Consider the following 17,952-nt stretch of genomic DNA (forward strand, 5'->3'; position numbering starts at 1 on the left):
CAAGAAACGTTTAATCCTCTGTTCTCCTCGGTTATTTTTCTCTTTTTCCCTTTGGGATCCATGGCCCAGCACACAGCCGCCGGTTTGTTTACAACAGGCACCTGCCAGGCATCCCGCCCCGCTGATAGAAACGTGTGTCGCAGGCTATGACGTAAATCTTCGGTGACAGAAATGTTGAAATTCAATATTTACTCTACACATATAGTAGAATTGCACTTTTATGTTCCTATAATTCTGCTTATATTGTTATTGTTTTGTACAATTGAAGCTTGTAATAAAAAAAGTTGAAAAAATAATAATAAAAAAATAATACAAATATTTACTCAGCATTAGTAAACGTTAAAAATGTTTGACCTTCTACAGAAACCATATTAAAACAAAAAATCATATTTCTCTCCCCCATTTTCAAACATTTTTCAAAAAGCTCCAGGGAGCCACTATGGCGGCGCTATAGAACCGTGGGTTGCCGACCCCCGGACTAGGGTAATAATAAATTTGTGAATTTGCAAGGCCCTCACTGTGGACTCTAACAACAAACACTGTAGACATTGTATTGAAAATGGTCTTTATTACAAGGACTGGTCAGGAAATATGACATTTCCAAACATCTACAAAATACACAACAATCTTAGTTATAAAAGACAACAATAAGTTAGCAAAATAACAGACAAAACAATACAAAATAAACTGGCAAAACCACTCTGTAGAAAAAGGGAACGTATTTACATCACTAAGCATCTGTAACCAGTTTAACATTTAAGCAGATCTTGGTCAAAACTGCCATGATACATGTTGGCCCCACAAAATAAACTCATGGTTCTTTTGATTTTTTGCATTTAAAAAAAAAACACACACACAAGAATGAAAGATCTGGGAAAGGTTTCGAAAAAATAAGGAAAGCTTAAATTAAGTAAAAGATTGAAACAAGGCCCTTGTTCATGCAACGTTTTGAACTGTAATCTTCCAAATGATTGTTCGGAGCGCGGCTTTAAGGCTGGGAATAAAGGAAATCAGGCCAAAGGTGGAATTCTTTAGTTACTGTTAAAATGATTTGTAATTTAAATATAAAAATATCAGCTTTCTTTGCTGATTGTCATGCTGCTTTGTGTCTTGAGGCACAGTGTGCTTGCTCTGGGTCCACTCTTGAAGGGCGGGAGGATGGGGGGGGGGTTTATTTGGGAATGTCCACAGGAAAGGGCACAGATCCGTCCGCTGCCGTCATGCTGTCCACAATGGAGCTCAGGGTCTGGATGTTGGCGTGCTCCGGAGACTCGGCGGCGCTCAGAAGCTCTGCAGAGAAACACACGACGATTATGAGAGTGCGTGACACGGAATCGAACATTATCCGCTTGCTTGAACCGAACTCACCCTCGCTGCCGTAGCTTTGCGTGCACCGCTCCGGGGTGCTGCTCCACTCCGGGCTGCTGCAGCAGGTGCTGCCTGAACTGGGCTCGCTGGATGACGACACCTGTTGCCATGGAGACGCACGCAAGCAGAAGTCGCTGTCAGTCACGATGTTATGACACGGCGCACCATTGCAGAAAACACACGAGACCCCCCACACTGACGCTAATCTAATCATTTAGGAACCTCGTTTTACTTCCAGTATCATCAACATGACACCCCCCCCCCCCGTTCCTGCTACTCACTCTGGGTTGGTTCGGTCCGGTCCGGTAGTGCAGACCCTGCTGCCCCATCTCCGTGTCCTGCTGGTTGAAGGACGACACCAAAGCCTGGAGCCTCTCGATGTACTGAATGGCGCTCCTCAAGATCTCCACTTTGGGCAGCCTCTGGTTGGGGTTCATCAGGGTGCTCCTCTTCAGGGCGTCAAAAGCCTCGTTGACCTTCTTGAGGCGCCTCTTCTCCCTCAGCGTGGCCGCTCTCCGACGGTCCATGGTCACCGTCTTCCGTTTGCACAGCTTGCAGGCCCACGGCAGGCACTGACCCGGGCAGTGAGGCTCGGATTGAGGCGACAGGCCGGACGGCGAGGGTTTATCCTCAGGCGGCGTGACGCCGACGCTTCCGGACAGAGTCCCGCACAAACCCATCATGGAGTTCCTGTCCTGGAAGCCAACTTGGTCGTACGCGGCGGGAAGCCGAGATGGGAAGTAGTTATCCCCGCCTTCATAAAAGCGTTGGTCTGGGAAGAAGTAAGGGTTGGTCTCAAAAAGCTCCATCTTGGATGATGTCGTGGTGGGTGTGCGATGGTTCAAAAATCCCTTGCTTCCCCCCTTCGGAACCGCTATATCATACACGCCGTTCAAGTCCCGAGCCCTGGACGTGTGTGTCAGAGTGCACGCGTGCGCCTTGCCTTCGTCCTTGGCCTGCGTTAGTGACGAGTGGGAGACGTGTGGAGAACAACTGGTGTGGAGCAACTGTAGGCTGGCATTTAAAGCCCTCGGCCTGCTGCGGGATCGCTGGGTTAAATTTAGCACGAGCCCCCAGAAACCCGACACGACGTTTAGCTGTTGCTGCACATCTACGCTCCATATCTCACGTTGGGCCCTGATCTCTGGAGCTTTCACGGCCCGTCCGAGTGTGCGTGTGCATGTGTGTGCGTGTGTGTGTGTGTGTGAGTGAGTGGGGTCTTTGTGCTCGCGTGTGTCTCAAGATCGAGTTGCTGTGGAAATGAGAAAGATAACCGCGCATCAAAGATGTCCGCCTTAATGAGCTAATCCCAGCCTCGCGTCTCCATCCATGACGCTATACGTGAAGTTAAGGACACGCAGCTGTCACTTCCACCAATCATACGCGACCGCCGTTGAGTCGTTTGAATCGTAGTCGTTTACGGAAAGGAAATGATTCCGAGGATTGTTTGTCATTTTCCTAAAATTAGGTCAAGGATTAATACTTCATTGTTTGAGGTCCGGGCTGCACGGCGGCCGAGTGGTTAGCGCATAGACCTCACAGCTAGGAGACCAGGGTTCAATTCCACCCTCTGTGTAAAGTTTGCATGTTCTTTCCGTGGCTTTTCTCCGGGTACTCCGGTTTCCTCCCACATTCCAAAAACATGCTAGGTTAATTAGCGACTCCAAATTGTCCATAGGTATGAATGTGAGTGTGAATGGTTGTTTGTCTATATGTGCCCTGTGATTGGCTGGCCACCAGTCCAGGATGTATGTACCCCGCCTCTTTCTCCAAGACAGCTGGGATAGGCTCCAGCACCCCCGCGACCCTGAATGAATGAATGAATAATAATAGGTTTCATTTAAAAACTGCATTTTTATTCAATTGCACGGTGGACTAGTGGTTGGTGTGCAGGCCACGCAGCTCGGAGACCCAAGTTCGATTCCACATCTCTGTGTGGAGTTTGCATACTCTGGTTTCCTCCCACATTCCAAAAACATGCTAGGTTAATTAGCGACTCCAAATTGTCCATAGGTATGAATGTGAGTGTGAATGGTTGTTTGTCTATATGTGCCCTGTGATTGGCTGGCCACCAGTCCAGGATGTATGTACCCCGCCTCTCGCTCCAAGACAGCTGGGATAGGCTCCAGCACCCCCGCGACCCTGAATGAATGAATGAATAATAATAGATTTCATTTAAAAACTGCATTTTTATTCAACTGCACGGTGGACTAGTGGTTGGTGCACAGGCCACACAGCTAGAAGACCCAAGTTTGATTCCACATCTCTGTGTGGAGTTTGCATACTCTGGTTTCCTCCCACATTCCAAAAACATGCTAGGTTAATTAGCCACTCCAAATTGTCCATAGGTATGAATGTGAGTGTGAATGGTTGTTTGTCTATATGTGCCCTGTGATTGGCTGGCCACCAGTCCAGGATGTATGTAACCCGCCTCTCGCTCCAAGACAGCTGGGATAGGCTCCAGCACCCCCGCGACCCTCATGAGGAAAAGCGGTAGAAAATGAATGAATGAATGAATGAATTGTCCGTCACTTCCTGTCCGACACTCACTCTGCCTCCCTATGGAACACAATTTATAGCAACACACATGTGAGCATCAGCCTTATTTACTCTGATTATGTCTACTATTTTTGGGTAATAGGAGTGTAAGAGTGACTGTAGGGGTGTTAGTCCATGTCTAGAAGCTCTAATAATGTTAATGAAAGGTCCGATTGATATTGAAATACGCCAACATGTTCCCGTCACATCAAAGCTTTGCTAGGTTGTACGTCGTGTGAGGCTGTAGGCGCCTCCCGAGTCACGCTGGACTCAGACACAGACAAGCCTGTACAGGAACGGGCAGAGCTCCACACCAAGTTGTCGCCATGAGTGGATATTGAAAGTAAATATGCGGAGGTGGAGATGTTCTTCCGCTAAAGATCTCGGTGTTAATCCATCCAGGATGGCTCTAATCCGGACTAGCTTCCGCAGGCTTGGACACACAATAGAAACAGACAGTAGTGCATCAAGGCCGGGGTAGCTAGTACGTGTCTTATATTTAATACAGAGTCAATTTGGAGTAGTCTCTCTAAAACCCGACACATCCACATCAAGTGAATGCATCACAGAAATTAGTTAATTTCACTTGCTTGGCACGAGTTTGACACCCCGGACGTAAATCAACAAATACCTGCTAAACATAACACATAACTAAAATCTTTTCCAAATGCCCGCAAGGCATGCTGGGTATGAACAATAATACATTGGACATAAAGAGTATGTTAACTTCTATTGCAATATGCTAGTTTGACATTCACACTGTGGTAAAGTGTGTTTTTTTATTTGTGATTTTTTTTTACATAATCTGCCTAGCAACAAACGACTACCCAGTAAAAGCGTGAGCAATTCCGGGTTCAAATCTTAAAATTATTTTTTTTGAGAAGTTTTGTAATAAGTCACACATGATTTTGTTGTCTGTGTAAGAAAGTGGAATATTGTAGTACATCTAGTATGTAACTTGCCCAGTACTACAATACTGCTTGTTACCAAGTATGCAAATTAAGACCCAATGTTTTGATATACACAATATTTTTCAACATGATAAAATTTCACTTCAGGACTGTCACACGTTCCCTTAGAAGATATGGTACAGTAGCTTGAGAAAAATAAAGAAAAAAAAATTTAAACCTGATTTTCAGTTATATAAGGCAATTTTTATCATGACCTATTGGGCACAATCTGCCTAGCAACACATGACCAAGCAACTGAATTCATACTGTGATAAAAGTCATAAAAAGTATTAGTTTATTTATTAGTATTAGTATTATTAAATATGCCAGCCCTAGTAGTGAATGTCAGGATGTAGTGTTCATGTAACGTTCAGGCGTGCTCGTGCGTAGGGCTGGGGTGGCCTGTCAGGTTAATCTGTGATGGATGGTCACTGATGGCGGAGGGAGCACAAAGACGCCTGTGTTGGTCTGGACTACGACAGGAGTCCCAGTCACTCATACGGGTCTCACATCTTAACCCATTGTCAGCACAACTAGAGACGTGTGTGTGTGTGTGTGTTGTCGTTCATGTCGGGTGGGCACACTTGTGCCTCCTGCAGGGATAAATCCCCCCCCGCTCAGCATTTTTGAAGAGAACACTTGACATGCAATAAATGGCGGCGGTGGGGGGTGCTCGGGGTGTTTACTTACTGTTTACTTTTAGTACACAATACGTGAATCCAACATGGAGTCTTCCCTGGCATGGTTTCACTATCATGGTTGTTCAGAATTATACAAATAAATCACCTGCTTTGTAGTTAATGCATAATTAACATACAAATGTTACATATTCTTTTAATAATTGAGAATTTTCATGCATAAAAATGTCTAAATGAAGTATACTGAAGATGCATTCAAAGACGTGAGGTGTCACTCGGTAATGTTACCGTAATGTAAATAAACAGGCTGTTATTGCAGGTTTGAATTGTCTCACATCAGACACAATAACCCCTAATAATAATAATAATAAAAACATGGGCTATGTTGCTACGGTAACGCAACGTCACTTCCTGTCCGACACTCACTCTGCCTCCCTATGGAACACAATTTATAGCAACACACATGCGAGCACCAGCCTTATTTACTGTGATTATGTCTACTATTTTGGGTAATAGGAGTGTAGAGGTGACTGTAGGGGTGTTAGTTCATGTCTAGAAGCTCTAATAATGTAAATAAAAATAATGTAATGTATGTGTAAAACACATATTTTGAAGGTTTAAACAGCCTTTCTATGCTCTAACTAATATTAATTCATTCATTCATTTTCTACCGCTTATCCTCATGAGGGTGCTGGAGCCTATCCCAGCTGGGGGTACACCCTGGACTGGTCTCCGGCAAATCACAGGCTCTAACTAATATAAAATATTCATTCATTCATTTTCTACCACTTATCCTCATGCGTGTCGCAGGGGTGCTGGAGCCTATCCCAGCTGGGGGTACACCCTGGACTGGTCTCCAACCAGTCACAGGTTCGAACTAATATAAAATATTCATTCATTCATTTTCTACCGCTTATCTTCATGAGGGTCGCGGGGGTGCTGGAGCCTATCCCAGCTGGGGGTACACCCTGGACTGGTCTCCAGCCAATCACAGGCTCTAACTAATATAAGATATTCATTCATTCATTTTCTACCGCTTATCCTCACGAGTGTTGCGGGGGTGCTGGAGCCTATCCCAGCTGGGGGTACACCCTGGACTGGTCTCCAACCAGTCACAGGTTCGAACTAATATAAAATATTCATTCATTCATTTTCTACCGCTTATCCTCATGAAGGTTGCGGGGGTGCTGGAGCCTATCCCAGCTGGGGGTACACCCTGGACTGGTCTCCAACCAGTCACAGGCTCGAACTAATATAAAATATTTATTCATTCATTTTCTACCGCTTATCCTCATGAGGGGCATTTCCTATTGGTTGGCTGCACATACTAAGAACATAATTCAACCAGAACAACAGACGGTAAGAGTCTTGTCTTGTCTTTCCATGTCTGTGTAACACACCTTTATAGGGCTGGTCTGTAGATATAAAGTTCCAGGATGAGATCATTTCACCGCATTAGACCGTGTGTGTGTGTGTGTGTGTGTGTGTGTGTGTGTGTGTGTGTGTGCCAGGGATTGCTCTGTCACCGGTAACACTGTTCCACTTCTCCTCAGTGACAAGAAGCAGCACATTGCAGGACAGCTGAGCATTAGACCCCCCGTCAGACCCCACCGCACAACCTCCACTCTTAGGTTAGCCTGCAAGATCATCTCTGACCTGCAGATCTGTCATGTGAGCGCGGTCGGGAAATCTCATACACGTAAGACGAGACTAGAATAACAAAAAGGGAAGGGGTTGCTGATTAAAGGTGGCTAAAGTAGGACCTTAATGTAATGACAAGATTATAGAACATTTCTACAAAAGAGCCGACTATATTGTGGGATCGGATTCTTTAGATGCTTTGGAATATGGTCAAATGTGTCGGAATGATGGAGGAGGAAATGATCTGCTACAAAAATGGTTGTTTTACATGAAAATAACAATTATTTTGAACTTGAACTATTTACAATTGTCACATTAGCAACTGAAATGCGTGTCCAGGCATTGACACGCATTTCCCTTCAATGCATAACACGGCGAGGTGCCCTTTCACTTCCTGGTTGCAACGAAGCATGTATTTCTATGGGAAAGATGCAGGCAGAGCTCTTAGAAAATGCACTTCTGATACCTTGTGGACGTTTTTTTCGGCTTCAAACTGCACCAAATGTGCTCTCTTCTATTGTGGAGTTTCATCATCACCTCTTTGTGCGTCATGTGCAAAAGTCTTTGGGAGTGATTGGTCAGTCATGCTAAGAGTACACTGTGCCGGTGCCAGTTGGTGCCAGTTCGCGCCAATGAAATTTGCTGTGACGCCTAGTGTCGCCAATAAGGTACCGAGTGGCATGCAGTGGTTCAAAGTGCCCCCCAACTGGCTCATGGTGGCCCATAGCGGTGGTAAAAATTTTGTTTGGCGGCAAGAAAATTTCAAAATTTTTAAAATTTTCGTGTCCACCAAGTGGAACCAAATGTCATAAACAATCCGCCTATTGGAATCCAATGGAATGTAATAGCACGAGCCAAGTTGCGCGCCAAAGATTATGTGATTGGCGCGTAGTGGCTCACTGTGGCGCCGAATAACGGCAACATGGCAACATGCGGACCGAACATTACCGTATTTTCTGGACTATAAGTCGCACAATGCCAAAAATGCATAACTAGGTACAAAAAAACATACATGAGTCGCACTGGAGTACAAGTCGCATTTTTTGCGGGTAATTTATTTTACGAACTACTTGACCAAAACAGACATTAGGTCCTCTTGGAAGGCAAGTTCTAACAATAAAAGAATAGAGAACAGGCTGAATAGGTGTAAGATATGCTAACACAATGCTTATTCGGCTACACAAAAAATAAACATGAACAGAAAAGGTGTCCAGTCTTTATGTAACATAAACACTTTTTTCATTTATAAGTCGCTCTGGAGTATAAGTCACAGGAACAGCCAACCTATGAAAAAAAGTGCCACTTATAGTCCGGAAAATACGGTAATTCATTCATTCATTAACAGTAGCGTTAAAAGTCACCAAATATGCCAAAGATGTAGACAACTGATGTTTCATTTTAAGAGAGGAAGCACAGCGGCTTAAGAAAATAAAGAAAAACAAACATACCAAGCCAACTTCCATTGTGTATATCTAATTATGAGTACTCCGCCATGCAACAGACAAAATTGTGAACGTGTTTTAAGATAAATTAAGATTTAGTGTTATGGGGGTACCACTGGGAGACGGCAACAGATGCCTCGTACATTATTCATCTTGTCAATATAAACATAATCCACTCAGATAATCCATTTCCTTTATATCGCCCCATGCAAATGCGTCCCAATGACACAACAGAGGCCACAAATGAGAAAGCCAACCCAGTATCTGTGATGGGTATCATGGTCCTTACATAAGCTGCGGCGCTGTCCAATTGGACTACCGTCTAAAAGGAGACGCGCCGCTACTACGGCCAGAGAATACTCCCATTCATTCCTTCTTAGAATGAAGTGATCCACCTGTGCTTTCACGGGACTCGAAAGGCCCGGAGAAAGCCTTCTAAGTCAGGGAGGAAACAGTAGTTGTGTCGGCCGGGCCGCGCCGCTGCTCACTGGGGCTTTTATCGCACAGTAATCCCCTACAACAAACAGAATGGGGGGCATGTGCATGCACAGCTGTCGCCGTCTTAGTGCAAGTGGTGTCGGGTTAAATCACAGGAATGGACGACCGGACCGTCCATTGCCCTTCCCTTCACTGGCATGCCACGCGCTGCGTATAGGAAACAAAACACACACGCCGACATTCATAACCCACTTCCCACAAACATACTTTACAGCTCATGCATAGTCATAAAGTTTATATTAACAGCCTATCATTAAAATAACTTCACTATAATCATCATGATCCATATAAACAGTCTATCAATATCTGTTTAAAATATTATTATTGAAACTCACACAACTTTGTATTGAAAGAACTCCATTCTTTCTCACCATCAATTAAGCTTCCATGACTTTAACATGTACATAAATGTATACATACTACATGTTGCCAGATATTCTGTACCATATAGGAGAACCCACTGACCCGTTTCAGCAAACCGAATTTGCAACTTATTCTGAAAATCCTTCATCTCTTTATATATTCCACATTCCTATCCTTGTTTCTTTTCCTGATTCCATTGACCTTCTCCTGTGTCAGCACCGGGACAAATTTAGCGGCCTGGTTTCTGGAGCGACCAAATAGTCGCACAAAAACAGAGGGGATATTTGTATGTGTGTCATAAAAGTAAATATACAAGTATGTACAGTATACTGTATATACTATATACTGCATGAAGCAGACATGTACAGTCAAATTAGAGCTGTGGATGAACTTTTTTGACTAGAACAAGTAACAATACTCAGTGTTGCATTCAAAGGCAGCTGGGATAGGCTCCAGCTCAATTGTGACCCTCACTTTTCTCATCTTTGCTCATCCAATCAGCAGTCAGGATAGATTAATTCGAGCAGGTGTACCTAATGTAGTGTCTGGTGAGTTTAGAGGTCTAGGATGGAACAAAAAAGTGTAAAAAGGAAATACGGGGCAGGGAAAGTTAGCACACTGATAGGCCAAAGAAAATTAAGTATTTAAGGCCAGGAATAACAAAAAAACAATCAATGACTTCTACAATCAACAAAACAGTGAAGCAAAATTAATAAAAAATACTAAAAAGGTAACACAAAAACACTCACCAAAACCAGTCAGCATGAGTTCACCTCTCAATAAAAGTAAACACGCCACATTAGGCAATTAATACAAAACTATTAACCCAAAATGGCGGCGCACAGAGATCGGACTTCCGGTTTGGTCTCACGCACATGCGCAGCGGTGATTGGAAGAGCCAGTTCCACCTAATTGCTAATCCAAAACACCGGGGGTGTGGACTTTACGTTCACTATAACCATTTAAAAAAACGAAACAAACAAACAAAAATAATTCTAATTTGAGACTTCGTTTATACAGAATGTGTCATGTTATTCTGGGATGTTGGAAAGGAGGTAGTGTCACCATAGAAATAGCTCGAAATATCCCCCCCCCCCCGCACCGCGCCCCTTAGAAGCATCCAGTACCGTTGTTGAGATTGCTGAGTCATGCTAAGTGTTGCTTTGTTGCCCTTGCACATAAACATCATCATGACTTATCAGAATACTGTACTTCGTATATGATTAATAATAATTGATTTTTTTCAACTGTTAGGAATAGCATTTTATTTAGTTTATGTTCCCATCACTAAAGGAGTGCAGTTGAAGGCGTCTTTTCGAGTTTGCTGTGAGACTATGCTGATGTGTATTTTGTTTGTCGTTTCTTTTTCAGTTCTCGTAGATTGTTTGGAGAGGACAACACACCCGCAGGAGTGGAGAAAAAAAAGCAGACGGGTGTATGACTAAGCAAAGACGGGGGAGACACAGGTGCTCCACACCAGTCAAAAAAAGGAGAGGACACGACAGCTGGCCTGTCATACAATGACTTATTCTTTGGCCTCTACACAGACAAATGTATGGCTACCATCCATGTAGTTCCATCCAAGTAGAGTAGAGCGGACGCTGCAAAACTGAGCACAATCTGTAAAACTGGTTCCTGTTGGAAATTATGTGCATTGAATTAATTTGTTTGTCACCTTTACTATCTGAATGAAGCAACAATTCCAGCAAGATTAACTTGTATAGTAGTGAACAGCTATTTAATATTATTGCTAACAAATAGTACAAAACAGACAAAATTGTCCTGTCAGTTCAATTTCAGGTTCTATGGTTGTCATCACATTTCCTCTTTGCCACCCTTGTGTGATAACCTCACTTAAGAAAAGCCAAAGAAAAAGCAAAACATTTCCATTGTTATGGTTTTTCACCATCTTTTGAGCAATAATATTTCACAACTCCAAATTGGTCTCCTGTTGGAAGCATGTAATTTAATCTTCACATTTGAATCTGTAAAGCAAAGCTAAAGTACACCACACCGCAGTACCTTCATTGTGTTAATGTCATATATTTATTTGCCATAAACAAGCCACATTGATGTTATACAGATAAGCATACGAGTACGGCCAACATGTCGCTCTCCCGTCAGGTCATTTGCTGGTCGTACAGTCCTTACAGATTGCATGCATGCTGCTGTTGTTGTTGTTAGTGCTAATGTACAGCCTCGTCAACACAACACACGACACTGGGACTTCTCGCCCCCTGGTGGCGGTGAAATTAAGCGCGAGTAAAAAAAAAAAAGCCCAAAAATTCAAACTCCAACTTCACAGAAGCCTAGTGACACCTATACAGCTCACGGAGTCATGGCGAACGCTCAACATCATCACTCAAAAGGTAATGGAAGATTAGCTCCTAGAATGTTCAAAATAACACGCAAGCATGGAAATAAAATGCACAAAAATCCCAACACGGCAGTGAAAACAGTCAAACCAACCCCCACCAAACTCCCTCCAAGTACTAAACTGATTTTACATGCTACAATTCAATTAAATAAGATTATTTTCATTGGACTGATTTGACTTTGACAGCTCTTTAACAGAGCAAGTGCAGTTTTCCGATTCGTTATAGACGGCCCTTACCGATTTAATCTCATAAATAAATTAAATACAACATAATCAGGGATTGTTTGCCAGAATATGGCAAACCATGTTGCACCGTCATTTTGTGACAATTCACACAAAAACATGAAATACTGCAGAGGCTGAGATCACAGAGGAAGTGACATCATGAGGACACTGACGTCCACGAAGATATCATGGGAAATAAGAGCGCTGTGCTTTTCTCTTCAATCTGGTCTTCAAATTGTATCTCAGAGCCACAAAATAAAAACAAAAAAAAATTCAAATCCTCATCCTGGCAAAACGCCCTTCAATCAAAGACAAACACCCCTTTTCCACATGGCACCAATCAAGAAGCCTTCACGTCGTTACGAAGCACCTCCAGCTCTTATAAATAAATATATACTTCTGTTCCTACTGATCCATCATGGGAATGCGGACAAAGACAAAAGTGTCCTTCAGAGAGGCTGCGATGCTGAAGCGTGCAACCAAGAGCAAAGTGCTGAATTGACATGGTGAGGTGGTGTGTGTGCACACACGCACACACACACAGCATGCAAATGAATGCGCTGTTGTATGTGCATGCTATTTTCATGTTAGGTTAGAGGATGAATATCTTTATAACTTTCTGGATTATTTTCCCACATCCTGGGCAAGGAGCCTGGAATTTATGGAGCCTCCTGGCGCACGGGAAGCAGGTGAGAAGGTGAGCCGTGCGTCCGTGGATGATATTTCCATTACGGGGTCGAACTCTGCACAGCTTGCACGGCTCCAGCAGTGCCTCCGGCCTGACTTCCACCTCCATGCCCAGAGCCTCCTGGCCTTCCTCGCCGGAGAGCGGCTCGTTCTTGTAGCCGACGGGGCGCCGAGGTCCCTTCCCTTTGCACGAAATCATGGTGGGCAGCGGCCGATCGGGCGTGGAGTGGGACGGCAAGATGACGGGGTCCGAAACCGTCCTTATGCAATCTGGGATGTCGATGCCGGTGTCGCTGTCGTCTTCCTCGTCGTGGCGGGCGAGAGCACTGCAGGCTGGGATGTCGGGAACGGAAAGGGAGTGGGCCAGTCGGGGCACGTCTTTGTACCAGTTCCTGCGGAGGGCCCAGCAGCGAACACAGTACCTCTGGAGAGGGGAGTTGTACTTCCTGCACTCGCTGCACTGCCATGCATCCTGATGGGAAAAGTCACACTAAAGTTCCCACGAGAGAGTTCCCACTAAAGACTGACAAGAAGAACAAAGAGACAGTACAAACCTGCGTGGAGATCTCCGTATCCGTGTCATCACTGAGGCACTGGGAGTCTTCATCAGGCTCCTCCTGCATCTGAATGTGAACATTTAACGATGTCACCGTTACGTGCCAGCATCACCCAAACATGGCTGCTAAATATAATATGCTAAAGTAACAATAACATAAAAACACACATTACAGTTGTTAATACCCACTTCTTATAATAAAAGTGACCAAAATTGGACTCCTACCTCGAGATCCGCCTTCTCCTCCTTTCCGCCTCCATCCTCTTCTTCGGGAAGTGTCTCTCCTTCTCCCGCGCTTCCCTCCTCCAGCGCAGCCTCCTTCATCTCCACGCTCACCTGCTCACTCCCGCCCTCCGTCAAGAACCACAGGTCGTCGGTGGTGTCCGACACGATAGCCGTGTCCTCCTCCTGCACGGGAGACATCTGACATCAGTCAGACCACCAACGTCACGCTCTAATTTATCTTGGTTCACGACAATCAGCGTTTTGATGGGAAGGTCAACAACAAAAAAAGCACCAACAGAGTCTGTATCCTGGTGGTTTTTCATGTTGTGGCCCAACACAAATGCATTATAATGGAACCTATGCACCTTATTAGATTTTTTTTTTTTTTTTTGCTTTTCACGACTTTCCACAGCACCCATAAAAATAACATGTGCATGTGTCATGGCCGGTAATGCAAATTAATAATGCAGAAAAAAGTAACACCCGGGTGTTCTTACTTGGTTGGTGTGAATATCAGTGGAGCCATTGCTCCTGCGGTTGTAGTTACTGCGGAGATTACCCAGAAACCACCAGGGCAAGCCAGACAGGTCCCACTCATCAAGAGTGACATCTAATTTGGGTCGTTTGCAGGCTGAACGCGGCAAACCTTCAAGTGAGTCTGCAGAGGTTTAAAACAGGCTTGTTTATTTTTTTGTTTTTTTGTTTTTTTGGTCCCCCCTCCCCCACCACATGCGATCACCTTCATCCGGTTCTCGAGGTCTTCTTTGGGAGGAAGTCTGCAGGGGAGGCCCGTCACTGGTAGCCTCTAGTCCTGCTTTGATCGCACCCCCACACATCTACATGGGGAGGGAAGGTGGATATTAGAATACTCAACCGTAACTGGTTACTTGGAGGATTCGCAGCTCCTTGTCAAGATGGCCTTATATGGTGGGGATTTGGGGGGGGTGTAGTGGCAATTGGAGTACTACCTATATGACTGAGAGGTGAAACAATACTGGAAATGAAGATACATTCAAAATAATGGGAGCACAACGGGCAAAATATGGTATAATCTGATCAGTAGTGAAACTGGTATGACTAACTGTAATTTATCCTTGTTTTATCCTAAATGTACTTAGCTTTATTACAAGTTAACGAGACTGCTACCAAAAGTCCTTAACATGCACGTATCTTTACATGATCAATTCTGTGATTTTACTGAAAATTTGCTAAATTTGGTAGCCAACACAAACCTTGATGACTGATTATATATAAGTTAGGCTGTCATTTTAGGATGAGATTCACCCCGAGACAAGGTACACGCTTTACAATGCACACCAAATAAACCAGACTATGCAGGACAACACTGCTGTTAGTGACCAAGCTTCTAAGCAGACTGTAACACATGGCTATGCTACTATAACTATAAGCCATGTTAAAATGGCTAAAGTGAAAAGGTTATAGTAATAATTCTACTAAGCAAAGCCCAATAGTATAGCATAGCAGCAATGAACTTCCACAAAGCAAAAGTAGGAGGACAAGGCAAAGTGGAGAGGCCCTGGGGTCTCTTTAGGCCGGGGTCTCTGATCAGGAGCTGCGACCCTCCATTGCGAAGCAGAGAAGAGAACTCTGAGACAGACAGAGACGGTGACTCTGTCCCCCATCCATAGTGGAGCTGGTGGGGGCGCATCACAGACGCAGGCCCTCCCACCCAACCCATACCGAGGATGGGGCTGTACAGAGACGGTGCCACTCTGTACAGGAGGACACCGACGAAGACAGCAGCCCCCGACCCTCCTCATCTCAATGCACACAATCCGACGCCGTTTGGTTTTTCGCAATCCGCCGTCAATGCGGTTGTAGCCTGCGAATGCACCACTAGATGTCACTGCATCTCACAAACAGGCGCTTTCAGTTAGTTTTTCCCATTAGCATCCGTTTTGTGTGTAGTGAGGCGAGAAAGGGGGGGGCTCTGGTTCTTCTAAGCACCACGTTTCATTTTTACCTGACCACGATCCTCCACTCCGCCCTCTACACACTCACGGCCCACAGAAAGATTCTCTGCAGCGTCTGCATTTCAGATAAGACACAGTAACAGAACAAGAACACCACCACACACTCGGACTAAGGCCTTCTTTGGTAGATTTGCAGCAAAGGCTGTTTTTTTTTTTTTTTTCCTGACAGTGCCCTGAACCTCATTAGACACACATTCATCGCAAACACACACATTCGGTTTCAATTTGAAACGAAAAAATCCATCTAATCAAGACAATCGAAAATGACATCACCAATAAGGTATGACAAGTAATGAAACATAGTTGCTTACCAGCACTACCAAGTACTATGACGTATTTCTTCAGCATCTCATACACTGGGCTGTTAAACATAAATGAAAAAAATAAAGTAAGAAAAAATACCGAAACAAAAGCATTATATATATTCTGTATAAATTAAAAAAAAAAAAAAGATGTGGTGTGTACCTTGGGTTTTTCACAGAGAAACTGTCCACTTCCAGCAGCTCTCCTAGTGGGTCATCCTGGCAGTGGACAATGTGCTGCCTCTGCTTGTCATAGAGCTGCTTGCCATTGATGTATTCACCCAGGTAGTGCATCACCTGCACAGAACACCCAATATTACATGCAAAGACATATGCAGGTACATACATGTAGAAATAGCCAGTGGAAGGATTTAGTAGAAGTAGAAGCAAATCACAGAGAGAGGCATTAATTGTGTTTACGTGTGTGTTCAATTGAGTAAATGTTATTGATTACAAGTGAAATATGCCAGAGATTATTATAAATATTGTTATATTCCCATACATCTATCCATCTTCTATGCTGCATACCCTCATTGGGTTGTGGGGGTATGCTGGAGCCTATTCTAGCTGACTTCGGGCAAGAGGCGGGGTATCATCTAGACTGGTCGCCAGCCAATCACAGGGCACATATAGACAAACAACCATTCACACTCACATTCATACCTATGGACAATTTGGAGGCAACAATTAACCTCCCGAAACATCCAATTAATATGAGTATTTTACTATATTTTTTGTTGTAGTGTGAATTTTAAGGGCGTGTTAAGGATTAATGAGTGGCTGGACTCTTAAGTTCTCCTCAGGGTTTAAATCCCAACATTAGTTCGATATCCTAAATTCGACTGGAACTGTACGCCTGCCTGACGTGGAAAAAATGTCGTAACTCACAAAACAGTGAGTATCAATGGTAATGGTTTTATTTCATTTGAACATGCATCAGATTACAATTGAATGCATCACATAATCAGTTCCCAGTTCCACATGTCCAAAAGAAGTAGGAAGAAGCAAAGCTTATTAAATCCTACCCCTCCATCTGGTACTTTTACAATCAGTAACTGTTACATTTGTTCACTTCCTGCTTTCCTAATATAGTTTGTTTTTTGCGAGGTGATATTACACTTGACAACTAACCTCTTTGAGTGTGAAGACATCCTCCTGGGCTCCAGCAATACGCAATAGTTGTAAAAGTGGGGCTTTGGGTTGGACCTGAAATGAATGGAACAAATACTTTCATAAGAAAATAATATATGGGGTTTAAATTAAGCTGTAATTTTGATATTATTTACTTCTTACATACCTGATTCCCATCTCCAGGCCCTCCTGCCCTGCATGATGAGCCCGAGGCAGATGTTTGGGCTGATAATGAGCTCATACTAAACGCTGAGATGCTAAAAATCATCATCATATAAAATCATATACATCAGTGGGAGAGCACGCTGTCTGACGTCATAGCACGAGGTCAAATCATTATTCAAATGTATTCTAAACTTAATGTTGGGCTTCATGTTTTACTTGTTACTTATTTTACTACATATTTTACTACTTTGATAGGTATGGCATTATTACAAAAGGCATTATTGGTGCCCAAATACATTCACTATGGTCTATGTAGCTCATCGCAGCTGCACATACAGTAGATGCGCTATGCTAAATCATTGCGCAGCTATTGTCTGAAAAACAAAAATAAAAAACATAACACGATAGACTGCACGGAATACAATACAAGAAAGGGTAATTACTGGTGAGTAAACTATGATAACAGTGACTAAAGCTTAGTTGAAAACCCGTCTGTCAAAAATAACGTAATGTCGGCTGTCAGCTAGTTAGCATGTAGCTTCAATTCTGGAACAATAGGTACATTAAAACGGGTCTCACCGGAAGCAACTTCGGATCCATTAACTCGCTCCGTATGCATTGTTGCTTTGTTGAGGGTTTTTTCGAAACATATCTGAGGTTAAACTGAGGAGGTTTATTTCTACGCCAGCTAAATGTAAGGTACTCGGTTAGCCTAACTGACACTACGTTCAAAAACGAAACTTCCGGTAAGGCTGTTCCAATGTGACGAGGTAGCGCCCCCTGTTGTTCAGTAGCTGCAATTGACGTATATAGTCAATGGCATAAATAGGTTAAAAATAATTATCACATTGA

The 17,952-nt window shown here is 43.7% G+C and overlaps 2 protein-coding genes across 4 annotated transcripts; both read right to left on the reverse strand.

The window, feature by feature from the left end:
* Nucleotides 1–560: 560 nt before the first annotated feature.
* myog (myogenin) lies at nt 561–10,290 on the reverse strand. 2 transcript variants are annotated; one of them, XM_058055927.1, is made up of 4 exons: nt 10,188–10,290; nt 1,650–2,140; nt 1,369–1,468; nt 561–1,290 (listed from the first exon to the last, which is right to left on the reverse strand). In XM_058055927.1, the coding sequence occupies exons 1-4, from the start codon at nt 10,201–10,203 to the stop codon at nt 1,172–1,174; spliced, it is 726 nt and encodes a 241-aa protein (XP_057911910.1). In that variant the 5' UTR covers nt 10,204–10,290; the 3' UTR covers nt 561–1,171. The 2 variants fall into 2 exon arrangements, with proteins under 2 accessions (XP_057911910.1, XP_057911909.1); XM_058055926.1 differs by lacking the exon at nt 10,188–10,290 and having other exon boundaries at nt 1,650–3,405.
* Nucleotides 10,291–11,465: 1,175 nt separating this feature from the next.
* mdm4 (MDM4 regulator of p53) lies at nt 11,466–17,847 on the reverse strand. 2 transcript variants are annotated; one of them, XM_058055275.1, is made up of 11 exons: nt 17,680–17,847; nt 17,102–17,192; nt 16,936–17,010; nt 15,968–16,101; nt 15,814–15,863; nt 15,493–15,557; nt 14,248–14,344; nt 14,006–14,166; nt 13,509–13,691; nt 13,282–13,350; nt 11,466–13,199 (listed from the first exon to the last, which is right to left on the reverse strand). In XM_058055275.1, exons 2-11 carry the CDS (start codon nt 17,174–17,176, stop codon nt 12,633–12,635), a joined length of 1,476 nt encoding a protein of 491 aa, XP_057911258.1. In that variant the 5' UTR covers nt 17,177–17,192; nt 17,680–17,847; the 3' UTR covers nt 11,466–12,632. The 2 variants fall into 2 exon arrangements, with proteins under 2 accessions (XP_057911258.1, XP_057911257.1); XM_058055274.1 differs by having other exon boundaries at nt 13,509–13,706.
* Between the last annotated feature and the right edge of the window lie 105 nt (nt 17,848–17,952).

This window comes from Doryrhamphus excisus, chromosome 18 (assembly GCF_030265055.1).
Source record: "Doryrhamphus excisus isolate RoL2022-K1 chromosome 18, RoL_Dexc_1.0, whole genome shotgun sequence".
Lineage (NCBI taxonomy): Eukaryota > Metazoa > Chordata > Actinopteri > Syngnathiformes > Syngnathidae > Doryrhamphus > Doryrhamphus excisus.